This window comes from Chaetura pelagica, unplaced genomic scaffold (genome assembly GCF_000747805.2).
Source record: "Chaetura pelagica isolate M959 unplaced genomic scaffold, ChaPel_1.0 scaffold112, whole genome shotgun sequence".
NCBI classification, from domain to species: Eukaryota; Metazoa; Chordata; class Aves; order Apodiformes; family Apodidae; genus Chaetura; species Chaetura pelagica.
This window is the reverse complement of record NW_009952798.1, coordinates 2,222,613-2,247,752: the sequence shown is the minus strand read 5'-3', so window position 1 is coordinate 2,247,752 and position 25,140 is coordinate 2,222,613. Positions and strand designations below refer to the sequence as shown.

Sequence of the window (25,140 nt, the reverse complement as noted above, 5' to 3'; positions counted from 1 at the left end):
AGATCATCTAGTCCAACCCCTCTGCCAGAGCAGGGTCACCTAGAGTACATCACACAGGAACTCATCCAGGTGGGTCGCATCCAGGTGAGTTTTGAATGTCTCCACAACCTCCCTGGGCAGCCTGTCCCAGGGCTCTGTCACTCTCACAGTAAAAATTTTTTTCAGATATTCACCTTGAACTCCCATGCTCCAATTTGTGCCCATTAACCCTTGTCCTGTCTCTGGTCATCACTGAGAAAAGCCTAACTCCATCTCCCTGACACTCACCCCTTACATGTTTGTAAACATTGATGAGGTCACCCCTCAGTCTCCTTTTCTCCAAGCTAAAGAGACCCAGCTCCCTCAGCCTTTCCTCATAAGGGAGATGTTCCACTCCCTTAATCATCTTTGTAGCTCTGCCCTGGACTCTGTCAAGCAGTTCCCTGTCCTTCTTGAACTGAGGGGCCCAGAACTGGACACAATACTCCAGATGTGGCCTCACCAATGCAGAATAGAGGGGGAGGAGAACCTCTCTTGACCTACTAACCACACCCTTTCTAATGCACCCCAGGATGCCATTGGCCTTCTTGGCCACAAGGGCACATTGCTGGCTCATGCTCATCCTCCTGTCTACCAGGACCCCCAGGTCCCTTTCACCTACACTGCTCTCCAGCAGGTCAGCCCCCAACCTGCACTGGTACATGGTGTTTCTCTTCCCCAAATGCATAAATTGTGCCATAAATTTCATTTACTTTTTTTGACCCATAGTCAGAAAAGTACCCAAGCCCTCTTTAACAATCTGAGCCAGTTATTCCTGTTGCTGTCTCCTTTGTGACATACCAAAGCAGTTGATGTTAAGTGCTGGTTCCTTTTCCCCCCAAAATTCCACATGAATAACGTAGGGGTCAAGGATTTTGTCTTTCAAATAGGTTTTTATATCAGTGCTTCCCAGAGGATGTTTGTCAGTTACTTTTAAAAGTACTGATTCATGAAAAGCATTGAAGTGCATGAGTTAATGAACAAGATCTAAAGGTGAGCAGAGCACAGCCATGATATACTTGTGTCTGGAGCCCTATTCCACAGACCAGCTCAGACCATGAGCTGTACTGCAGCCATTAGCTCAGTTTGCCTGCTGGACTGAGAAATTCACACACAGCTTTTAGTTTGCCCATAATGTTATTGATAATTGGAATACCATTTAATAAAATGAAGCAATTATATGCATATACAATATGTATGTTGAGCTTCAAGACTAGATTTGTACTCAATAATATACCATCCGTGTTGTGGCACAGAACAGAAGAGAGATTAAAAAACATTAGTGAACTTAATGAAAATAAAGTTTGTATTAAAATGCCTGTATAACACTTAAAGTCTTTTAGGGGTCTTTCCTTAGTGTGAGAGCTAAAGCAGTGCTTTAGAGAATAGTCTGTTAGAGACATTGTTGGGGTGTGGAGGCTGCGCTCTTGTGGAGGAATGTGGAGTGGGATGCTATGTAAGAAGTTCTTTATGGATGTTGAAGTGCATTGTTAAAAAATTTTGGACAAAGCTGCAGTAAATCTACATTCTGGGGAAAATTATGTACAATTTCAATGTTGAGAGCCCCCACACAACCCTGAGGTGCTGAGTTCTGAACACTGTGGAAGTTCTGACCTCCTTTATAAGAAGAAAAAGCATATTGGGAAGTGTCTATAGCTATTGTAGGTATTTGCTTCTGAGATAACTTGGGAGACATAAGCTGGAAGGTTCATTCCTGCCTTGGCTAAAGCCTCCTTAGTTAGCATTAGTAGATTTTTTTTATGATGAGGAGATTTTAAAATGAGCAGTGTCAGAATTTCATATCAGAATTTATAAGACAGGGAGAATTCTATTGACTTGGCTTTGATTGTACAGAAAGAACAACACAAAGATGAAATATATAAGTAAAATTATCTGTCAAATTTGATAGTTTTGCCTGTTCTCAGTATGTGTGCTGAGCTTGCCTGCCTCTCTAAAACTGAGGGAATCTCATTGCTGCTTCTCAAGTATATTAGTTTGGTTTGGTTTTTTTTGACAACAATATAAATTAACTTACTGGAGAACTTACACCACTGTTGTGTTTTTGTTTCTTTTACATGTAGGTTACAACTCTAGTGAACTGTCCACGGAATCCTTCTAGTAAGAAAAAGGGCCGTTCCAAAAGAGCTCGTGTCTTGTTAGCTTCCGTGGAAGAAGCCACTTGGAATCTGTTGGACAAGGGAGAAAAAATTGCCAAGGAAGCTGTTGTGGTTCAAGAGGAACTTCATACAGCGCTTGCTGATGTCAAGAAAGAGAGTAAGTAGATGACAAATAATTTAGGCACCAACAGGCATTAGTTGAACCATGTGATACTGGTATAAAAATGAAACTAGTGTATCTGTAATAAGTGTTTTGATGTTCAAATGTCTGTATGTTGAGTTACCTAACTGTGTGTTCTCCAATACCACTTAGAAGGAGATGAAGTGTGCAAGCCCATGGTTAATCTAGGCCTATTGGGTGAATATGAAGGCCAGGCTCAAATAGTAAAAAACTGGATGATAGATATCCAAAATGAGTTGCTGCAGGTATCAGCCTTGAAATTTTGTTCAGGAGAAGGTTGCAGAGGAAAAAAGGGGCAGAAGAACAATTATTTTATTGTTTGGTCATTTGAGAATTATGTCCTTATCTCAGTGTTCTGTGAATTTTGTAAACAAATGGTTCCCAATGTTTGTCTGGAATCACATCTAGAGGGGCTGAGAGAAGAGGGCAATGGTTTGTACCATGAAGTTATTGTCATGCCATGTTGTTGAATGAGCGGGCAACCAGGCTCACTTACATAAATTTTTTTTAAAAATCAACTAATTAAAGATCCAAATCAAGTTGCCTTTTCACTTCTCAGCAGTGTGGTGTCTGTTCTTGTGCTGTGTGACAACTTGTGCCTGAAGGACTGTGTGTGAGCCATTTAAATCAGGTCTTTCTGTCACCCTGCTCTTACTAAAGTTGCAACTTGATTGGGATCTTTAATTTGATTTTTAATTTTGTGTTTTTTTTGTCTTCCTCCATGTGCAGCTGGGGTGGTTTCTGAGTCTCTGCTTCTTTTCAGGGAGTTACTAGCTACTGGCTTCCTCTGGATCCGGTCATGGCTGTCTTTTAGAGTTTGATACATGCATATGGTGTCTGAGATACTTTAAGGTCCTTTGTGATTAAAAGCATGTTATGACCAGCAAATGCCATTGTTATCTGTCATTCAGATCAGCTGAGGCTTTTAAAAAAATAATTCTTAAAATGTTAGTCTACCCATATATAGTTTCATATTGATTTTTACACATAGATAATATAAAAATATTTCATATTTTAAATTTATTGATTCTCAGCCAAGACCAGAGATAACTACAAAAATAAATAATACATAAAGTAGATTATATACTCCTCATACATTTTAAAAGAAAGTTAAGTCCATGTTATGACCTGTCATTATGCAATGACAAATTGAGTGTTCACAGCCAATATTCTTCCAAGGATCTGCCAAGCTGCTAAAGTTAATGTTAAGAATTTGGTGAGTAATCATAAAATAAATAGCAGTTTATTAATTTTATAGATGTGATTTGTCCTTTGCTGCTGTGTATTATTTTAAATCTGTGATATGTCACATCATATGTAACTTTATTGCCCGTTATTCAGGTCACATTCTGCTACTGTTAAATGTCTCATGTTATTTACTTCAAGCTCTTTGAAAGGATGTGAATTGTAAACCATGCTTGCATGCATTGACCTGCCATGCATGACATAGCATATAGTATTTAATTCTCCATGGGTGTATTTTTAAATCTTGATGAAGATGCTTTTAAATTATTAATTTTTGCATGTGGCTATGGCTTGTATAGTGGAATTTTGAAACAATGGTGCAGATAATTTCACTGGGGTGTGAACCAAACTATCATTCAGAGTTACATACTAGCATCTGGAAAGAATTAAACTCACCTCTTTTTGCATAATTCTCATAATATGAGAATTAAATGCTTATTACTTTTGAATGTCAATCACTAGAGTAAAAATGCTGCTTTGTTACTTTTGGAGTTCATTAAAAAGGTTACTTTTAGAGGAGTGATAGACTTTTTTTCAAGCTGCTGCTGTTAATCCTGATCATAACAATGTTTTGAGGAAAAAAGAGACCACCAAGTAGTAGGATAAAATGGAGCAGTGGAGGTAAGAAAAATAGAAGACATTGTCATTTTTTTAATTAATCTGATGCAGTAGTGACTCATCTAATGTCTTCAGAAATGAGGACATGGCTGACTTTGCTGGCTGCAGTTTGGCCTTGAGAAGCACTGTCAGTAGATGAGATTTTTGGTTCTCAAATTCAGTGGAGTTCTGCTAGTGACATCTGGAAGGAGGTGTTGCTTAATGGATGGCAGGCACATTCCCTGGGTAAATGTAGTTTTTGCTTTCCTTGACATCTACAGAATTTTGCTGAAGAATTGTAGTCTTGGAGCTGATAATTTAGATGAAGAGGTCCTCCAATTTTTTCTTTTGAGTTTCCTCTTGAGAAAGTACTTTTTAAGACCCATCTCTACCTTCATATTGTTTCACCTTCTTCTGGAACTCTGCTAAATGAGCTACCAGGCAGGTCTGTAGGTGGTGGACTATGTGCATTGTCCATAAAATCCACTACCCTGGGAACTGAAGAATTGCAGTGTTTTCCTTGTGATCTGGATTGCGAAAGCTTTATTAAAGGGCACCCAGGTTCACATTTTTGAATTCTAAAATAGTGGAATAAACTCAAATGTAAATATTTTGAAAAGCTGTCATTGCCATATTTCATGTATGCAGCATTTCAAAGAGTTGCCTTCTGACTCATAAGGTGCTGTGAATTCATGGTAAAATAAGTGACCTCTGTAACAGAAGAAGAACCCTTGTTCTACTATGAATGCTTCTGACTCTAAACATCAGACCATAATTAAGGTCTCCATTCTGATATTTAGTCAATTTTAAAAGAAAACAGCTGTGGTTTGTGGGGAAAAATTCTCTTAGGAATTTGCATTGAAATATGAGGTTATACCTGTGATAATGTGTTTGGTTTTTTTTCCCATTTGTCAAGCTTAAGATTGCTTACAGTTTTCAAACAGTTGCACAGGCATAGATAAAATGTTTGGTATTTATTGCCATTGCTTGCTGACTATATATAGTCAGAAACACAACAGTTGTTGTCTGAGTTGTTTCTATCTATTGCAGTGTCACTGTTTCATGTATTTAGCTATTATCATGCTCAAGTGTGTTCCTAGATAAGCCTTTCATCACACGTAACAGTGAATTGAAAGCGAGTTACTTGCTGGAGTTGCTTTTTGTGTCTTCAGTTTTACGCTTTAGAAGAAACTCAGAAAAAATAATTAGATAGTTTGCATGTTAATATATCTTCAGACATTATAGGGGGGAGGAAAGACTGTGGGATGGAAAAAACTACTATTCACTGGCAAGAAATGGGGAGGTTACTGTAAGGATATTTATTGAAGGGAAGTTATAGTGATCTCTGATATTATACCATAATCTAATTTCCCCGCCAAAAAAAACAAACGTGAAGAATAAATTTAGTTTTCTCATCATACATTGAGGTACACGTGTAGGTCTTGCATCTAGAAGACTTTAATTCTGGGAGACAGAATTTAGATACTCACGAGGTTTAAAATAAACTATTGTACACCCTTTCCATCAAACCAAGAGTAGATCCCTTGTAGAAAAGATTCTGACATCACCATCACTGGATCAAATGACCCTGAGTGGGAAAGGGGAAATGAAGACATGGGTGTAAGGCATGAAGGGGGTGTGTAGTGGTTCTGGTTACACATTAGGAAGAAGTGTATGAAATGAGGAAGTGGAACTTCCTGGTATGTAGTGGTGAAATAATTGCAATGCAACAGAATGCAATAGTATCTGAGTGGGGTAAGAGACTGTGTAGTGGGAGAGAAATGCCCTGTAACATCTACAGAAAGCTATTGTGAGAGTCTGAGTTACCATGGTGTTGAATATTAGGAACATGCAGGAGGTATCAATCTGCTTTGCCCTAATGCTGATAGTGTCACTTCCAGCTGGCTCAAGCAGAAGCCTTTCTTTGCTGTTGCACATGGATATGGTATTTGTTGGAACAGAACAGGTCATTATACTAGTGACTTATATTGTTTAATCTCCTGTTTTTAGAAAGGGTTGGTTGTTTTGTGCTTCAATGTGACAGTAACTTCCAACCTTCTCTGGTACCGATTCTGCTCATATATTAGTTAATGCCTGCAGAACTTGAGGCTACAAATAGCAGTGTAAGTCAGAGTTCAAGGTTTCTGTTACTGGTATAAACCATTGATTTCCCCTCCCCTTTTCTGTTTGAGACCAGGACATTTGAAATCCTTAGTTTTACTGACTCTGGAACATCCCTCTCTCAGTCACTGGGCTCCCTTTGACAACTGTGTTTCTCTGGAACTGTAAATCCACCAGCCTTCAAGGGTGCAGTTCACAGGAGTGGGTGGCAACTCTTGGCACCAGTATCTCCTTGTGGGAGGATACAAGAATAGCATAAAATTCATTGCATTCCGTGTGGATTTCATACTGCTACAGTTAAAAATAAAACATGAGGAATCCAGATGTAAGAACAAATATGAGAGACAAATGTGATGCTTAGGATTTAGGGAGAAAAAAATATTCAAAGAAATACAAGAAGAAAACATGATTCTGAGGATCTTGCCTAAAAAGAAAAGAACATTGAGCTGTTGCCGGTGTCATGTTGGATACTGTCGCTGGGGGGTGCTCACTGACTGCAGTTAGTGTCTGTATGGACAGATTGCTTCCCTTCGGCTGGCGACCCAGAAGTGTGTACCTTTTGACAGCTGTTTGCCGACAGGTTTTCAGTTGTTTTTAAGGGAAATTTCATGTAAGTTTTTGGATATTTTTGGTCCTAGTTAAAGTGTATGGATCCTCTAAATTTTTAAAAAATTACCTGTGGCTGAACTGTGTTCTTACCAAATTCCTAGATTTTTAGTTGTGGAAACCCCCTCCCTTGGATGGGGCTTTGAGCAACCTGTTCTAGTGGTAAGTGTCCCTGCTCATGCAGGGGGGTTGGAACTAGATGATCTTTAAGGTCCCTTCCAACCCAAAGCATTCTATTAGGTTTGCTTACTGCTTCCCCTTAATGAATTCTTATCTCAGTTTCTCCAGACTTCACTAGCTTCCAACAGAAGTCATCTTGAACTGCAGCAGATCCTGTGCCTGAGAAGTTACAAATTCCCTGAAGATCACCTGGTTGACTTGCTACTTACCCATTGGTCCTATGAAATATGTGAACTTTACTGGCCACATTTGTCTTGGGGTACAAAACTTTTCACAAATATGGCTTAAGATGCTGAAATAAAATAAGTTAATAGCTGCTTTGCCTTTGCTTGGATGGCACAGGACACTGAAAAAATACTAGTGAGTCTGATCTGTTTGCTTACCTTATGAGTAAATGCTGATAAGGAATGGGTAGTAGAATACTGTCTGGTGTTCTCTTCCTCTCCTTATAAGCTTTTCAGATGTTGTGTATATCTAAAAATAGTCCATAGTGGAACAAGAAGAGCCTGTGTCCCTTTAATTTTTGCATCTCAACACTTCTGTAGAGTCTTTGATGCTTAGTAGTAGCTTCTACTTAGCTTTTACTGCTAGCCCCATCTTGCCATCAGTGAGGGCTTTAACTTGGTTTCCTGGATTTCCTGTTTTCATGGAAAATTAGCTAACTTTCAGTATCTTCCTCTGTATAAAAATCTTATTGATATTGGTCAGAAAGTTTGTATGTTACTAGGTGGCCAGTCAAGCAGTTATGGTGCTAATTTTGTTGTTCTGGTAAACAGTGTCTCCCTGATGCTTTAGTCAGTATTGGTTACAAAGAATCCTGAGGGACCAAGGTGAACAGGTCTACACTCATACGTATTAATTGCACAAATATTCCCATTGTTTCATGCTTTCTTGTCTTACTGCTTGACACTGAATGTGTCAGCTTCATGTCTTTGTGGAAATATCTTTAAGAATTTGACAGTTACTGTTACAGTTTACGTCTTCCAAATACTTTAAAGAATGTGATATGAACTTATACTCTTATAGCCTGAAAGATAAGTTGTCAGATTTAAGATATTCAAAACCAGTAGTTGTCAGCAGAAACAAATAGTATTAAATACTGTGAAAATAAAGACAGTTTTTGTTGATATTGCTTGTCAGAAATTTGGAAAGTTGTCTTTCTATTTGAAGTTATGAGAGAAATGGAAGGGCAAGGGTTTCAGGTTATGATGGTGTGTATGCACTGTATTTCCCATGTCCTTTTAAGGCACATTGAATTTAAAGGATTTGTATCTTAAATTCCTCCTAAAACTTTCCAAATTGCTATTAATTTATTAACATTTGTAATAGTCACCTTCAAAAATAGACATAATGGTATGTATGCATGTAGGCATGATTAGCTCTCTCTGTTTTCTTTCCCCTCTACCTCCTGCCCCAGGATTACTGGGCTCACGCCCCAGTGCTTTGAAACTTCTAGAACTGAAAACAGCACAGAGGTGCTTCTGTCCATTGCAGAGGTGGAAGTCTTTAAAAATCAGTTGTTCTAATTCACATTTAATTTTTATTTCCTGTAGTTCTGTTTTCTGTGATGATGTTGTGTTGGAGGAACCCCGTTCTTATACCAAGCTGTCAGTAATTCAGATGTAGGTAGAAGGATACTGCATAACAGACAAAAGATATAAGTATGGAGCATATAATATTTTTTAAATACCATCTTTTTTTTTCACTGTTTCATCCAAAATCCAGGACACGCTTAAGGCAATTGTCAGCAGAGGGTTGGCTTAATGAATATGTGCTCTTTTAATAGCTACATTTACTAATCATGTTTCCTAATTTTAAACATAGCCAAAACTATTCATTTTTGTGACTTGTTCCATCCTTGGTTTTCAAGCTGATACAGAGTGTTTAATAGGTCAAACACTTTCCCAGCTTGTGCTTATGTGACCAGAGTTCTCCAGTGCTCCTCTGTGTTGACTGAGTTGTCTCATGGTGATGTCATTGCTAGCAAAGCTCCTCAGGTGATAGTAGATATTGAAATGCTTTTTGAAATGAGTGTAATGGATTTTTTTTCTTCAAGTAACTTTAGGTGACAGATGGCTGAAAGCAAACTTGAGTGTTTGTCATTGTTCTTATTATTTAATTTCATTTGCGAAACTCCATGTTGAAGTAGGGATAAATAAACAGTAATAGAAAAAGCAGTGGCTAGAAAAGTTCAACACAGTGTCCCTAGCTTCACTGTGTACAGTTAGGAGTAATGGTGTGATTGCCAAGGGAATTATTTCAGAATTAAATTATTCAGAAGAACAGAAAGGTAACATGATTCAGAATGTGGAACATGCTGCATGATCTCTAATAACTGATCCTTATTTCAAAGCATTAGGGCAACAACAAGATGCCAAATTGATACTGGTAACTTGTTTAACTATTTTTTTCTGGGTGTTGGGATATAGCCTAAGGGAATTTGCCTTCATTTTACAGGTCAAGCATTAAAGGTGTCAGCAGAGGCATTTACCAGTGATCCCTGTTATCTGCCTAAGAGGGAGGCTGTTGTCCAAGCAGCACGATCTCTGCTTACAGCTGTCACAAGGCTTCTAATTCTGGCAGACATGGTTGATGTGGCATACTTACTGGAGCATTTAACTGTGGTGAGTAGAATGTGACTTAACTCAAATTCCCTTTAGCCAGGGATGGGTCTGCTGATGGGTCTTTCTACACTGGAAATGGCAAATCTCATGCACACAACACCTTGGCAAGTGACAGAAGTGTAGATTTCAGATGAGATTTATAAAACATGAAAATTTTCTACTTGAAACTCAGTGTATTTAATATGAGGAAGCAGAGGGCTATCTGTATAATTTTAACTTCTTTTTATTTCTTGTTTCCTCTTTTATTGAGTTGTTGTATAGCTTTTTATATGTGAAACCTTTATGATATTTGTGTCAGTAGTAGGAAATACTTTATCTCTGGAGAATCTAAAAGGTGCAGTTTTAGGTGGGTATTTAGAGAGGGGAAAAAACTAAGTAGGTAAGGGTCTGTCCCTGTATTCAAGTCTGTTTGTGAGACAGATCAGTCAAAAGGAGAGGGAAAAGATCTGTGAGGCACCTCCCAGAAATCCCTCAGATGTGTATCAGCATCAAAATACTTTGCTGTCCCCATAAACTCAAGTTCTTTTAGTATCAGCTTTATTGTCCTATGTGAGCAGGCTTTCTTCCATTTTTGAACAGTGTGATTTTCATCTCGCCAACATCACATGTCTGACCACAAAAATGTCTTGACTGTGTTTCTTCTCTGGATGCTTACTCCATTCAGTCCCATGTCTTTTTCTGCTGGGAAGAGCAAGGAAGTACTCTATTTTTGTTTCCTTTCTTTTCTGTAACACTTCTAGTAGTATGTGACAGATGGATAAAAAAGTTAGAAATCATTTAAGAGATGAGAAATTTGATTGCCATATATTTTCACAACTTTAGAGTTCTATAATTGTAATAGAATAAAATGAAGAAATTTAAAGGACTGAGACAAAATTAATTTAAAAAATAAAAAAAAGAAGTAATAGAATAAATTAAGTTAAAATTCTAACTAATGAAGGATTTTTGGTATGTATGAAGTGAAAGAAAGTGGTACAGCATCGTAACTCTGAGTATTATTCACATCTTATTGAATACAGAATTATTTAATGGGGAATTACCAATGTATCTGATACTTTTCAAAACCATTTATCAGAGTGCTGAAAGTTTTTAGCCTTGCTCACTCAGTAAAATGGGTTAATTCTAACAGTGACATTAAAAAAATTTGAAACCATAGTTACTTCTACTGACAGAATGCAGTCTGGATTGTTAACTGCAAATAAAAATGGAAGCGAAACAATGACAAGGTGACTAGTTGTCATAAAAAGCCTCATCTAGTGTTACCTATGACATCTGTTGTTCTAATTATATCTAGGAAACAAAATTTACCTCAGCTACCTCTTTCCAGTTTATGTAGTCTATAAGAGTGTTCTTTCTTGGAGGTTTTTTTAGTATATTTTGCTAAAATCTACTTTTAAAGTATGTTTTACTTAGACTTTGAGCTCTTTTTGACTTCTATGTAATAAAATCTTTATATAAAACAGTATAATGCTGAAAATAATATATTTGTAAGAAGAATATTTAAATCAAACTTTTAAGCTAGAAATAACAGGTCAGTCTATTTGGAAGAATTTGATAAACCTAGCAGGAGTTTAACTCCACGTGTCTAAACCCCATACCTTTGTGAACATGGGAACAGCTTTTTTGAAATTTCACTAATTAAGTAGAAAGAATTTTGGTGGTTTTATAGATTCTGTGGAGCCTTCACCAAGCCAAGTGTGTATCAAATGATGCATATTAGAAGCCAGTACAAATTCTCAGTGATTGATCACATTCTGACATAGTGCACTTCTAGCCATTTGCAGAATTTACAGCCTTGTAAGGGTATGATGATGAGGTGCAAGCAGCAAGCTCATTTCAGAGCTGAGTGAGAAAACAAAGTACATCACACTGATAAATGTTTTGCTTGTTTAAACCACTGATTATTGTTTTTTAAGACAGGGGAGAGTTTAAATAAATACCTGTCTGTATCTGAGTTTCCATACTTTAGAGTTTGAAGTCTTTAATCATAAAACTGAGTTACAAAAATGTAGTCAGACAAAGTGGCTGTCTCGTGTTGCGCTCTGATTCAGATGGGTATTACCAGCCTCATTCATAATGGTTAGTAATGCTCAATATTATTTAAGTGAATTAACAGACTAATGGAATTACTTGAATGTATTGATCAGAGGAGAATAGCAAGAAGGTAACAAGTTCTGAGAATTTCATTCAAATTGCATTGGCAGTCTGTCTCTAATGTATTTCAGATCATGCTGAGCCAACATGTTTTATCTGCTTTTTTTTCCCCATCTTGTCATGCTTGTAGATTTACTGTTTAAGTCTTCATATTTTTCATGAATGCCTCAGACAGCGTGATCTTTATAAAATGCTTGCTTAGAATTATTTAAAACTCTTGCCATGAAAGAAATATATGAGAATGGCTACAGATAAGAAGCAACTTATGAACTTGGGCCCAGTGGGCATAGTGCTGTCTTTTCCTCCCTTGGCTGCAAAATATTCATCAGCATTAAAAATGTTTTGAGCAGGAAAAAAACAGTATGGTTACATAAAAGAAAGTCATCTCAGGGTTATTTATGCTTCAGATTTAGATATTTGATTTGACTCACATAACTCTGCTTGAACTAGAATTTTACTTGCTCCCCTCATTGCCTTCTGACTGTTTGGGTATTCCAATACCATGCAGTCAGCAGTAAAAAAGGGCAAAAATAATGTCAGCTACTCTGGGGATGCAAGGCCAGGTATGAAATTGAAAGTGAGCAGAAACTTCACACCTTCCCTTTGGTGGGCATGAATCATTCCCATGGCAAGAGAAATCTCTGAAAATAAGGGGTGTTACTCTTTTGCTCACAGAAGTCTTTGGGAGAGGATTTGGCTTCTTTGGTTCATACGCAGATTTCTTTTCATATAATCCATCAGAGATGGATTCTTGCTACCAGTCTGAGGTCAGTATATGCCATGTGGGATGCAGATTGCAATCAGGGCTGTGGTGTATAACATTGCACTCTGCAAATTATGTGGCTGTCTGTAGTGTGCAATAAATGACAGAGGAGAAGCAGCTTCTAAAGAAATACATTTAAGAGTTGGACTTGTCAAAGTAAGCATCTTTTTGAGTGCAGAAGGAACCTGAATCCACTTCTGTTCTTGGCCTCTTGATTGCTTCTTTGTAATTGCCTAATGACTCGTTGCTTTACAACCCCTAGGGCTTCCCTTGAAACAGCCATATTCTTAATGAGTCTCTTCTAACAAACTGTTACTAAGAAGAAACTTCCCAGGCCCTGCAGTTCTGTTTGTGTAATATCTGGTTTTGGTCTTAGCATGGGAATAAGTGGGAAAAAAAGAGCATTAGCCTTTACTTGCTGGTCAGAAACACGTCTTTGAAGGGACTCTAAGTGGCCAGCTTCAGGTACTGCTGTTCTAGAATTTCTTAAAAATTAATAAGCCTGAAGGCTTCTGGACCCATTTTACCATAGCAGAAGAAAACCAAGTGGAATATAGTGTATATGTTTCCAAGAGAGAAACACAATTGCTGGGTTAAAAACACATTTAAATGAAAAGGCATGAAAACAAAGGCAATCCTTGCTTCTTTGCAGTGTAGAGCCTTCTCATCAGTCTTAATTCTAGCTTGGTACCTCTATTTGTCTGCAGTAGACTCCTCAGTGTTTTCTTTGTGTGTGTTGAAAATGTTTTTTGCTGTCACATCCAAGATGAGATGTGGGTCAGCTCCCTCAGGACTTTCTCAAGAGTTTTCTAGTTTTGCTTCTTCTACAGGCACTCTGTCTGTCTTTTACTGTTTCATGTCTTATCTAGTATCCTAGAAGGGTCTCAGTGAGCAAAGCATGCTTGGTAGATTTGAGGTAGGATAATTTCCATTTCTTCCAGAGTGTCTGCATGATTTAGAGTACAGTAGGAGCAGCTCCTCACCCTCAGTAGTGGTACATGGCCTTCCCTACTGCTCAGCCTCTGCCTTTTGAATAGAGTCACGGGTCATAGTAGCAAAGGAAAATCATGCCTGTCCACAGCAATAGGAGGGAATAGATTGTCCTCTTAAAACTCCTGCCTGGAAGGGATCAGGTTTTGACATATTGAAAGCTGTGCATGTAAGGGTGGGTAGACAGACATGGGAAGTGAGAATACCAGCTTTTCCTTGGTATGAATTGAAGAAAAGATTCCTAAATCTGGGAAAAGATGCCTTAGACAACAGTGATATCTATTTGTATCCCTGAGATGATTATGAGAAGGTAAGCAGCAACCTGTCAGTTACACAAACCAGGACAAAATAGTGATAAGAGCAAATTTATCTGTACTTAGTGCTAAGCTTTATACAAACTGTTTGCACAACCCAGGCATAAGGAGAGGGGGAGTGGAAGAAGTAGGCCTTATTTTGAATCGATAAGGCATTCTTTAAGTAACATAGAATTTGTCTAGTTTGGTTTAACATGCATAGTGTAAAAGATAGTTATATACTGATTTTTCAAAAAAATAAGAAATGAAAAGTTGTGAGAATGTCCAAATGAAGTAAGTTGTAAGCATAAAGCCTGGGACATCTGTGTTGCAAAGGTGCTTTGTAGCATAGCTTAATAAGGAATTAATGAAATTACCAGTTTGAGAAATCTGTACTATGTCTGGTGAAGTTGGAAAATTATTTTGACAAAGTTGGAAGATGGGATATTAAAAAAGCAGACAACTATTCTGAAATACTATTTGGATTTTGTAGCTGATTGGAGCATGCAGGAATTTAAAGGACTCCATTGCAGTAGACTATTTGAACAAAGCAGAAAAAAAGAGCATGTTAAATTGTTTCCTTCGGAGTAGTTGTTACTGTGTCATACTTGTGCAGCAACACTTCCTTAACTTTGAAGTGCTGTGCTTACATGAGTGTAATGTGGAAGTGACGCTCTGAAATTTCCTTCTGTGAGCACTAATCTTGGAAGGCAAACTGTAGGTAAAATAACCTTGGAGAATCAATTTCTCTTGGCAGATAATTTCTTGGTAGGATAGTAATGAAATCACTATAATTCAGAGTAGCTTCTCTGTTAAAAAAATATTTGTATCTCAAAAGTGTGCAAAGATCCTTTTCTTCTAAAGAAATTTCTTTTATAATTTGCTTTTGCTTTGGGAGGCAAAAATTAAGAAATGCGTGCAAAACAAAGACTATCTGCTTTATCATCAAAATGCATGTCTTTGGATCCTCTTGAAATGAGAGCAAAATAATCTCTTATTTCCTGAATGGTGAAGGTTCTGTGACCTACTCTCCATAAAACTCTCCAAAGAGGCACGTTGCTCCTTCTGTTGTCACAAAATATTGGGAGAGCAACTATTTTCTCACAAGTATATGTGATCAGTAATAGAAATTTAAGAGAGGTTTCAAATTATTTTTTTCAAACCACATCTCCTGGTGATTTAAAATAGTAATTTAAGATAATTTGGTCTTAGAGAAGCAGTGTGTTGTTAGACCAGGAGGGTATTTTTTCATGAATGGCTTCCCTGTGTCAGAGTGGAAATGTGCTTCTCATCCTTAATTCAGCTTATGCTAATACATATGGAAATAAAGAGAAATACTTCACAAATGGTCTGAATAGTTCAGTGCTATTTTGCTGCCCTGCACAGTGGAAGATGATAATACTGATATTCTGAAAGACACAGACTCTTTCACTTTTGCGCTCTAGACAACCTAGAAAAGAGCCATTTCTCCTTATTCTTGAATAACAGCCTGGCTTCTCACAGTGTTGGCCCTCAATCTGGACCAAGTACACAGAAGGAGGCCAAGTAAAGTATGTGCAGCAGGAGATTTGGTTACTTATGACTTAACTGGACTCCCAGGCAAACGACAGGAAAGGTATAGGGCTTGTCTAAGCTTAAACTGAAGAAGCAGTATCTGCTGCCTCCCATACCTTCTTGTGTTTATATGGAGATTGTAAGATTATTACCAGGAATAAGACACTGTACTCCATATTTAATGATGTCTCCTTCTGCATCTCTGAATTGTGAGGGATTAACTACTTTGCACTCCATATTTATGATCTCATATTTTTGTGGCCCGGCCTTCTGTTTAGTTGACAAGCCAATACTTTAATGGCCCATATTGAGGTTCCCAGGCTTGTCAAGGGAATCTGATTTAACTTGGAGAGAATTTTGTCTGCTGAAGGTGTTCTTGTGCTGTTGAGGAATGTGGCCTATACCAAGTTCTAGATTAGGATCCTTTAGATGCAAATTAGATACTGACTTCAACTAAGCCATCAGACCAAAGAAGCTGCAACTTGTCTAGTATGGAAGCTGTTTCCTTGGGATTCTGTAAAGTATGCTATGAAGAGCAACTGCAAAGATAAGTTATTGAAAAGTAATAACTAAGCTAGACTTTGAAAAATCAGACAGCAGCTGCCTTTAACGTAATTACTTATTCCACAAATACTCATCTATCTATTTGTTTGTAACAGCTTAACATGGTAGCAATGATGAACAATGACTTTACCCTTTAACATAAAGATGTAGAGCTAAGCTACAACTTGAATAGACTTTTAAGTCTATTGGTTAAAGTAATTTGAATGAAGAGCACACAAGGTAAAATTCAACTGTACTCTAATGCTAGTATTTAGCAGAATAAAATCCTAATACAGTGAAAAATACAGCAACTGTATGAATGATGCTATTTGTTGTTTGTTTTTCTTTAGCAACTGTATGAATGATGCTATTTGTTGTTTTTCTTATTACCATCACAGGTTCAAAGAACATTTGAATCTTTAAGAAATGTATCCAGTAAATCTGATCTACAGAAAACCTACCAGAAGTTTCAGAAAGATCTGGAGAATCTTGATTATTTGGCATATAAACGTCAGCAGGTAAGAACATGAAAGCTTGATAGGAAGACTTAAAATAATGGGCATAATCATGGTGGGTGGTAAAACTGGTGTGTTTTATAGAATTATTGTTCTATCAGTAGGGTTATATGCTTTCTGTCCTGTCATCATTTAAGCCAGTAGGAAGGATGACAGTTCTGTGTAGTGCACGTGATGCTGGACTGCATGCTTTTTGATTCCTCAACAGAGAAAGATGGGTAAAGCAAGGAGGTGAGACTTAAAGTATTCAACTTTGCATTAACAGAGAAAAATTTATTTTGGATTAAAGGGCATAAAACTACTATTTGGATTTTTTTGACTTGGCCTAAATACACCTAACTTAACGGAATCAAACATTGGCTGTGCATACAAGCCACTCTTTTTTTCTTTAAAAATGATTTGACAAGGTTAGATTGCAGTAAACTTTGAAGCACATGCAGCCTTTGACTCGTGCTTCCAAGATCAAGGTTAAATCAGTGTTAAGATGTATTTAATGCTGGGCATAATTTCTGTCCCTGATGCATGGCTTCTGTAAAAATGTCAGATCTCAAAACAGATCTTCATTTCTTTTTTATGAGTATTTGTAAGATTTGCCCCTTTCAGAGTATACTGATGAAATGCTTTAACCTTTTTACATAGCAGTTCCTGCTTCTATTTTTCTGACTTCAGTCGCTTGGTGTCAGTGTTGGCAAACACTTCATTTGCTTTGGGAGCAGGTCACTTACAGTTCTTTTTGTCAGTTAATTGATTAGATAGTTAAAAATTCTGAAAGAGTTCAGTGACAGTATCTAAATACATGAATATTAATTTCTCAAGACAGGGAGATCAGGGAACAATTGGCTTGGGTGAGTTTTGGTGTGGTGGGAGTTGTTATTCTGGGAACACTATAGCATAGTTCTTTGAGCCTTCTGACATGAGGCTGCCAGCAACCAAGACAATGTTTTAAGTGGCAGCTAATGTGGGTTTGTGTTATCTGATCTACTAATTATGTCAAACATAATAAATGTCACATTTGCAAAGGCTTGGAGAGTATTTCTGAGCCAGGGAAGTGTAAATTCTAGAATTACTTGTCCAGCTACGATCACACTTTTATTTCAAGTAGTGCTCTCTAGCCTGAATTCTCACTCATGACTGCACAATTCCTTGTTATTTCAAGGGATATGTGTCTGGTTCTCTAGCAGATTCTGAAAATAACATACTTCTCTTCTGGAGTGTTCTTGAACACTCTTCAATAGCATACTTCATTTACCTTGAGCAGAGCATCTTTTCTCCTGGTTTCAGATCTTCACTACCCATCCTATCTCAATATTTGGCCCTTTGAAGCTGTTTGGAGAATCTTAACATACTTATTTAAAATCAGGCATGCGTGTATCTCCACATGCTGTTTTTTCTCTATATTTAGCTATGTTGGCAGAAGCTTTTGTGTTTGGAGGCAATACAGGTGTGTTAGGTGTAAAATTGCTTCCTACTTTCAATCACAGAAGTGAATTTGTTCTATCTTCTTTTCTGTGACTGAATTTTTCTAAAATGTTGTAAATTACTTCTAAGAAAATAAGCTAGGCAAAGCCTGAATAATTTTTAAAAACACCAACAACCCCCAAAGCAAAAATAACTGAGGGAGACTAGAGATGTTCTTTGTGTCTTAGTTAATTTGCATTGTATGCCTGATGAGTAGTTTCATGGTTTTCTGGAGTAATATTTGATGGGGAGGTTTTAATCTCAATAGAACTTGTTTGGAGATTTGAGAAGCTGTCATATCTATTTATTGTAGAAGATGCATTAATGGTATCCTGCTTTGGAAAGAAAGGGAACTTACTGTGAAAAGATCGAGATTTGGTTTGATTACTGGACAAAAAGTATGGACCTGGATTGGGACTGAAGCTGTTCTGAATTTGTGACACTTGCATCTGTGTTTGGAGAGCATATGCACATTTAATTGATAATAATTTATTTGCTCTGTAATTAGAGTAAGGGTATATTCATAGCCCCACTGGCAAAATGTTGAGTCACCACCATCTGTTTGGAGACAAACAATTGTATACAAGTATGAATTAATTTATGGTTAAGTGTAGTCAAAGTAATGAACATGGCTTTAAATGAAATATGATTATGTTTCTGTCCTTTTTTTTTAGAGATGAGACAAAGTACAGTATAGCCATGTAATTCTTCAGTGTTGAAGTTTATAGGACAGATGGGAAATTAATCTGTGCTTTTAAAAGGATTTTTTAAATGACCCATGTTGACTCTGATTTACAAATATAGACCTAACTTGTATGAGTGCTAGCAGTATATAAGAGGCAAACATACTTGGGATGACGGTTTATATTAAGATGTTTTTAACTGGCAATTTTCAGAATGGGGTTAGAAGGTCTTGAGTTTTCAGATAGAAAGCAGATTGCCAACAGAAATGTCTCTGAAAAATGGGAAGTGAGGTCAAGAATTCATCTTTATACAAACACCTCAAAGTTGTTAGCATATGCTTGTCAAACTTCTCAGAGCTTTCAGATTTTAGTTTTGTAAACAGGCTGGCTAATGTGGACCCACCCACAGCCCTGCTATGGGCTTCATGTCCCTGTGACTTTCCCTCTTCCTATTCTACCATTTCTGTGACCCTGCATGGAGATGCCTCAGTGTTCTAAACTGACTTAAAAATCCTTCATTTTCAATGATATCATTAATTTGTTACTCAGTTGCTCACTCAGCACTCTTTTTTTTTTTTACTCAGCCCTCTTTCCCCCCGATCCAGATAGATGTCCCTTCATCCATCTAACTTGTCATGTAAGCTTTCTGCCTGCTTCTAGGGTTGGGTTGCATCCACTGAAGGAACTTGTTGGCATTGAGAGGGTTTGTTTCTAGCCAGCCTGCCATTTTGAAGCCTTTCAGGAGATAACTGTCTCCAAGAAATTTTCTTCCTTGTCCAGAAGTGTGGCAACTCCTTTGGGTTGAAACAAGCTTTTAATTTTCTTGCTATTGATTATCATATCTGAAATGTAACTAAAAAATAGTACCTCAATGTCACAATGAGTAGTAAAACTATTGTCTGACTCTGTGACATAAAGGACTGTTTCCAGTAAGAGTTTAAGTAAGATTTACATCAGGCATCACTTTGTAGCAACCTAAATATTAACACATCTGCAATATGAATATTTGCAGGGGCGATAAGATAGGACAAAATGGTAAAGCACTTTTGGATAAAAGGAAACTTAGTGATCTCAGTGATTTTTTTGGGGGGGGAGATACTGTAGTAGGTGCACACTTCCTTTTTCCTTACATGGGACCTTGTGCCTGTATAAGAGACATCTGTATATTGTTCAGCTGGAACAGAAATTAGGCCATTTATTTCAGGAGTATTGGGTAACAACTACAATAAAAATGGAATTATAATTAAATTTTGTGGTATTTGCACCTTTCAAACTAAAAAAATATTGCTACTGCTGCTGTTCTTAGTGTTAACAGTGCCTTTAGCGTGCCTGTAGCAGTGCTGGCTGTAATTCAGAGACACTTTTTTTGCCCACAAGACTCCAGCAATATGGTAATCTGAGAGTTGACAACAGAACTTTAGTATGTGAACGCACAGAAAAGCAGTGTCCTATTGCAAAGTTATGCTAATTGAAGATTTACTTATTTTGTTTTGATTATATGCCTTCAGGGTATGTTAAAGGACTGTAGCCATGTGAAGCCATTTTAATTATTCCATTTTTAAGTCTTTTAGGATTGCTTCCTGGCTACTGTTGTATTCTAAAATGTTTTAAGAAGGTGGGTTATAAACTGAAGGAGTTAAGGGCAGTATTGGAGGTATTTATGAACCCAATAATTAGCTTATGGGAAATAATTCTTCCAGGAAACAAAGCAAAGCCCTTAAGCTGTTTTACTGCAGACCATTTTGTTGTTACCAGTACTGTCTTCATGGTAATACATGTCAAATTTATGTTTAAAAATTCTTAATTTTGGAATGAAGACTCCTTCCTGCAGTCAAATGGCATTTCTCATTTAAAAAATGGAAGAAGTGGATTGTTTGCTTTGCTTTTTGAGCTGGCTTTGTGTTGAGCATGAAACTTGTTCACCAAAGTGCTCTACTCCAGAAACTGGAGCCAAGTTTTCAAATGAGATTATTACCTATCAACTGGCAGATTCATTGTATGACAGAAACTTTAAAAAGTATGTTGAAAATTAAAAGGAGTTCAGGGTAGAGGTGAATTATTTCTTGTCAAGAAAACAAGCATTATGATAGAAAATTTAAGGAGCTCAGTCATTGTTGCTTATCTGGAAAAGGCTAGGACTTAGAATTATGACACAGGTACTTAAAAAAATATTTATTCTAGTACAAAGGAGTGTGACAAGATCCAATAGATGGAAGTAAGAAAGTTCAAATCAGAAAGCAAATGAATGCTTTTGACAATTAGCTACTGAGATGACGTAGTTAAGAGGTGTAGTACATCCCTGCTTGCGTTATGCATTCATGCATGCATTTAAAAAAGCAAGCAACTAATGAGCCTCAGTAGCCAAGAGAGTGGAAAACAGTGACATTTCTTTTTTCAGCCACCTGGGCAGTTCTGTGATTATAGCTCTGTCATTTAGCCATTGCTTCTGTTTTTCCTGTATCTATATGGTTTGTTTACTGGGTGAAGAGGCTTTTCCTTTCCCCTTCCCACCTGAAAGTGCTGATATTCCTCTGTTCACATTTTTTTATGTATTCTGGGTGTGGGGTTGGAAGGACATGGTATCCCCCATCAACTTTGCCACTGCATGCACAGTACTTTGACAGCTCATCTCTTGCATTGGATTTGTCTGTATGTGGTGCATGACTTTAAGCTGCAAGCAGTTTGCATCTCCCCAACTGCGATTTTTTCATCTATGCATGGAGGCCAGACCTCTGAGAAAAAAACATGCCTTTCCCATTTGAAAGAAGGAGAAATCAAAGGACAAGGTGGGGGTGGGAAAACCCCACCCACACGGTAGAGCATGTTCTTTGGTTAATGTCAAAGCTGCCTGGTGCTGATAGCCTCAGAATCCACCTGGTGTTAGTGTCATGAGAGAATATCAAGAAATTGATGTTCAGTAATTAATTAGAGGTGCAATTATAGAGGGAGACTTGAATTTTAAAAAGGTATTGAAACTTCTGCTGGAAATTTGAACACTGGCAAACTGAAGATGTAGCCAAAACTCACAGAGAAACCATTTGTACTTACTTGCATTTTCTGCAACTGTGATAAATGGATGAAATTCAAAGAAACAGAGGTGTTTTTATGTCTTCTAAATGTAAAAGGAATGAAGTAGTCACTCAAATCCTGCTGTTTTTTGCTGAAAATCCAGTCATGAGAGTCTTGCACATCTTTAAAGTATTCTTGTGTGAACTAACCTAAGTGTTTTGGATTTTGGGGCAAATGAACAGAATTCTGTCTTTTCTTGCATCCAGAGTGAGAATTATGAGAGACTATTGATCTTCAGGTATAATCAATAATAGTGTATATTATAATTGTTTAGGTCTAGTTAAAGATATGGTAAAGCAGAAGATAATTTCAGTTATAATCTGCTGTACAAACAGGAGTCCTTGCTAGACCTTTATACTACAACTTATTTTTTTCTTTCTGTGCACCAGTGGTTCAGGGTATGGCTGTTGTAACTGCCTGCAACCTCAGAAAACCTACTGTGCATTAAGCAATGTGATTATTAAAGCAGGATCTTGTGTACCAGAGTAGAATTTGAGTGATGGAAAAGTGGTCAGATGAGAGACTGCTGGAGAACCACCACTCCCATGCAGGCCTGTATTTGGACTTACTTCTTTTGGGTTTATATCAAGAAAATACAGTACAAATTCAGGATTATGTTTAGGTTCAAAGTAGAAACATTCAGTACTCAAAAGAGAAGCAAAGTGATTTAGAACTAATTTGAATTCTGTGAGCCTTAATCCTTCAGCTTTTCCTTAGGCTAACTTGAAAATGTGGTTGAATTTTTCTTAAGCAGAGGCTGCAAGATCAGACTCTCTATCCTACATTTTTTAAAGAAATATATATTTTCCGGGCTGCTGAAGGTGCAGTGACATCATGTAGACTTGAGTGCATCTGTTGAGAATCTAGGACTAAAGAGTGGTTTGATGAAGTGACTACTTGCCCTTATTTTAATTATAATTCTTCTGGCCTAAATAATTGGAGTTCCTCACATTTGCAAGGAAGACAAATAGAGAGCATCTGATACAGAGTAATAAATGGGTGGGACAGATACAGCCCTCTAAAGTAGGTTATATGATTTAGCTTAAAGGTGAAATAATGAGAAATTCTGTGCTACAGAATCTAGACTCTGAAATGACAGTCAAGCTATGACATTTCTGATACGGGTAACTGAGTTAGTTGGATTTTTTGTTAAAGGTTATGTTTGAGTACATTTTTTTAACAGTTTAAAATGGACAGACTGACTTCTACCCAAATACAGTATTAGTGTTGAATTCAGATGGAAGTTCCTGTTCTATTTGATTCATGAGGCTTAAACCAACACAGTCTAGTGAGTTTGGTATTTGTAATTCTTTGCAATGTCTCTTTTCTCTTGACAAAGGTTTTTCCCTTTCTGTGTTTCATTTCTGGTCCGCTGCAAAATGGAGTAAGATCCTGAAATCTCTGGGGGGATTTTAAAATTATGGGTGGTCACCAGGGTTTCTAATGAACTAATACAGGAGAAATCAATGTGTTGCTGCATTAACATGATATCTACTGATCCAAAATAAATGTAATTAAGATGATTTTATAAAACTTGGATTGAAAACAGCTACAGACACTGGCTGGTTAGCTGTAATACCTAAAATCTCAGCAACGCTGAGGTAATCAGTTTGGTAGAATTCAGTCAAGCTACCAAGAGGAATTCTGATCCTTCCACCTTATAGTTCTAAAAGGCATACTTACATACCTCCATATGCTGATATCTACTGATATTACTGTGGACTTCGGAAATGAACATTGAAACTTTTTCAACATGCTCTAATATTTAAAAGACCACAAAGAATTACAAACCACTCCACTTTCTTTTCTGAAAGGTGTCTGGGTTTGATTTACTATAATAATAGTCATGGCAGTGAGTTCATCTGGAAGTTCTCAGGCAGTCAGCATGGGTCTGCATACTGGAATGCATGGGGTTCCTGGGGAGTTTCTGTAGCTGGAGAGACACCACCTTTCCTGGAGAAAGATGAGACAACACAGTGCAGTGGCTGCAGGCTTCTGCTTAGTTCAGAACATTTATTATTGGAGTACTGTTTCCTTACAGATAGAACACTGTGCTGATCTTGTTGCACTGAGAAGTGGCTTGCTTCTCTGGACATAGAGTGCATCAGATGATTGACACTGGGCCTTGGGCTGCTTTGCTGGGCTCAGAGCTCCTTATGCATGTTCAGAAGACACACAGGATGAGCCACAGAAGCTGTGTTTTTGTCTTTTGTCGACTTAATGAACTACATCTGGACTGTAATCAATGCAAACTATGTCATCGTATTCAGTCTGTACATGATCAACTTCTTATCCATAAACTCTCAATAACAGAGAATGAGACATAATTTAAAAAAAAAAAAAAAGCCCTGGATGGTACCTAATGATACCTATTTTGTATTTATATTTGTTTATTTTTGTAGTATGGTACCTAATAAGATAATACTAATGTTATCCAAATGGCTTTCAGGTATACAATGTTTTTGAGAATAATTGGAAATGGTAAGAGAGGGGTAGTTTGAAAAACATATCTGAGCTGTGCATGCTTAAAGTTTGTGATGTATTTTCTGATTACTGCAGGCTCCTCTTAATAGAGGATTACTTCTTAGTGACATTCTGTATTGTGGAAATAATCGAGGATCATAAATGATCCACATGGCAGGGCAATTCTTTTTTACTGTCCTGCTTGCTTCCTATTAATACTTTCTGTCCAATGTCTCTATTATAATCAGTATCAATAGATCTGTGTAACCCAGGGGCTCTGTAGTGACTGTTTCAAGAATTGCCAGCTTAGGTTTTCTGCCTTCTATTTTAGTTTAGTGACTTCAATATTTAGTTTCTATATCCTGAGCTGACTTACTTTATACTGGTTTAAATCTTAAGTAGTTTCAGGAACTTAATATTGTTATAAACTTATAGTAATATAGCTGAGGTCAGACTCTATTCTACTTGGACAAGAGCAATTTTGGTAAATGAATGTTTAATGTTTTTAAATTATTACTTCTTACTTTAAGGCCAGGCTTTACTCACTACAAGCACACAATTCCTGTGAATTGTACCCAGAATTAACATTAAGAAGGCACAGCTTTGTTATTATTACTGTATAATTCCCTTTGAGGTAATAGAAAAGCTTTTAAAAATTGTCTTACTTCACTGGCATGTGTAGGCTTCTTCCACAGGTATTTTCTATGCAGAGACTATCTAGATGGGGTATATGGGTGTATGGCATTTTTTTTTGGAGTAACTGTTGTTGTAATTTTATTTCCTTACTGAATAGTTTTGTGTTCAGGAGAGACAGAGATAAGTTCTACCTTTTAAGAGTCCAAATAATGGCAGAATCCAAAAGGCTGTATTACGATTCCCCATGTTTAACACTCCAGCTAAAATAAATATTCTTCCAAGTATTCCAGGAGATACCAAGCAGTGCTTTTTTTGTTGGTTTTCTTTTTT

General features: G+C 37.2%; 1 protein-coding gene across 1 annotated transcript in view; it reads left to right on the top strand.

The window, feature by feature from the left end:
• The window catches only part of CTNNA3 (catenin (cadherin-associated protein), alpha 3), a 431,886-nt gene that overhangs the window by 10,492 nt on the left and 396,254 nt on the right, over positions 1-25,140 (top strand). Inside the window, exons 3-5 of the mRNA XM_009994846.1 lie at positions 2,100-2,292; positions 9,523-9,689; positions 16,385-16,504. Of these exons, the coding sequence (XP_009993148.1) occupies positions 2,100-2,292; positions 9,523-9,689; positions 16,385-16,504 (480 nt within the window). The remainder of the gene's footprint in view (positions 1-2,099; positions 2,293-9,522; positions 9,690-16,384; positions 16,505-25,140) is intronic.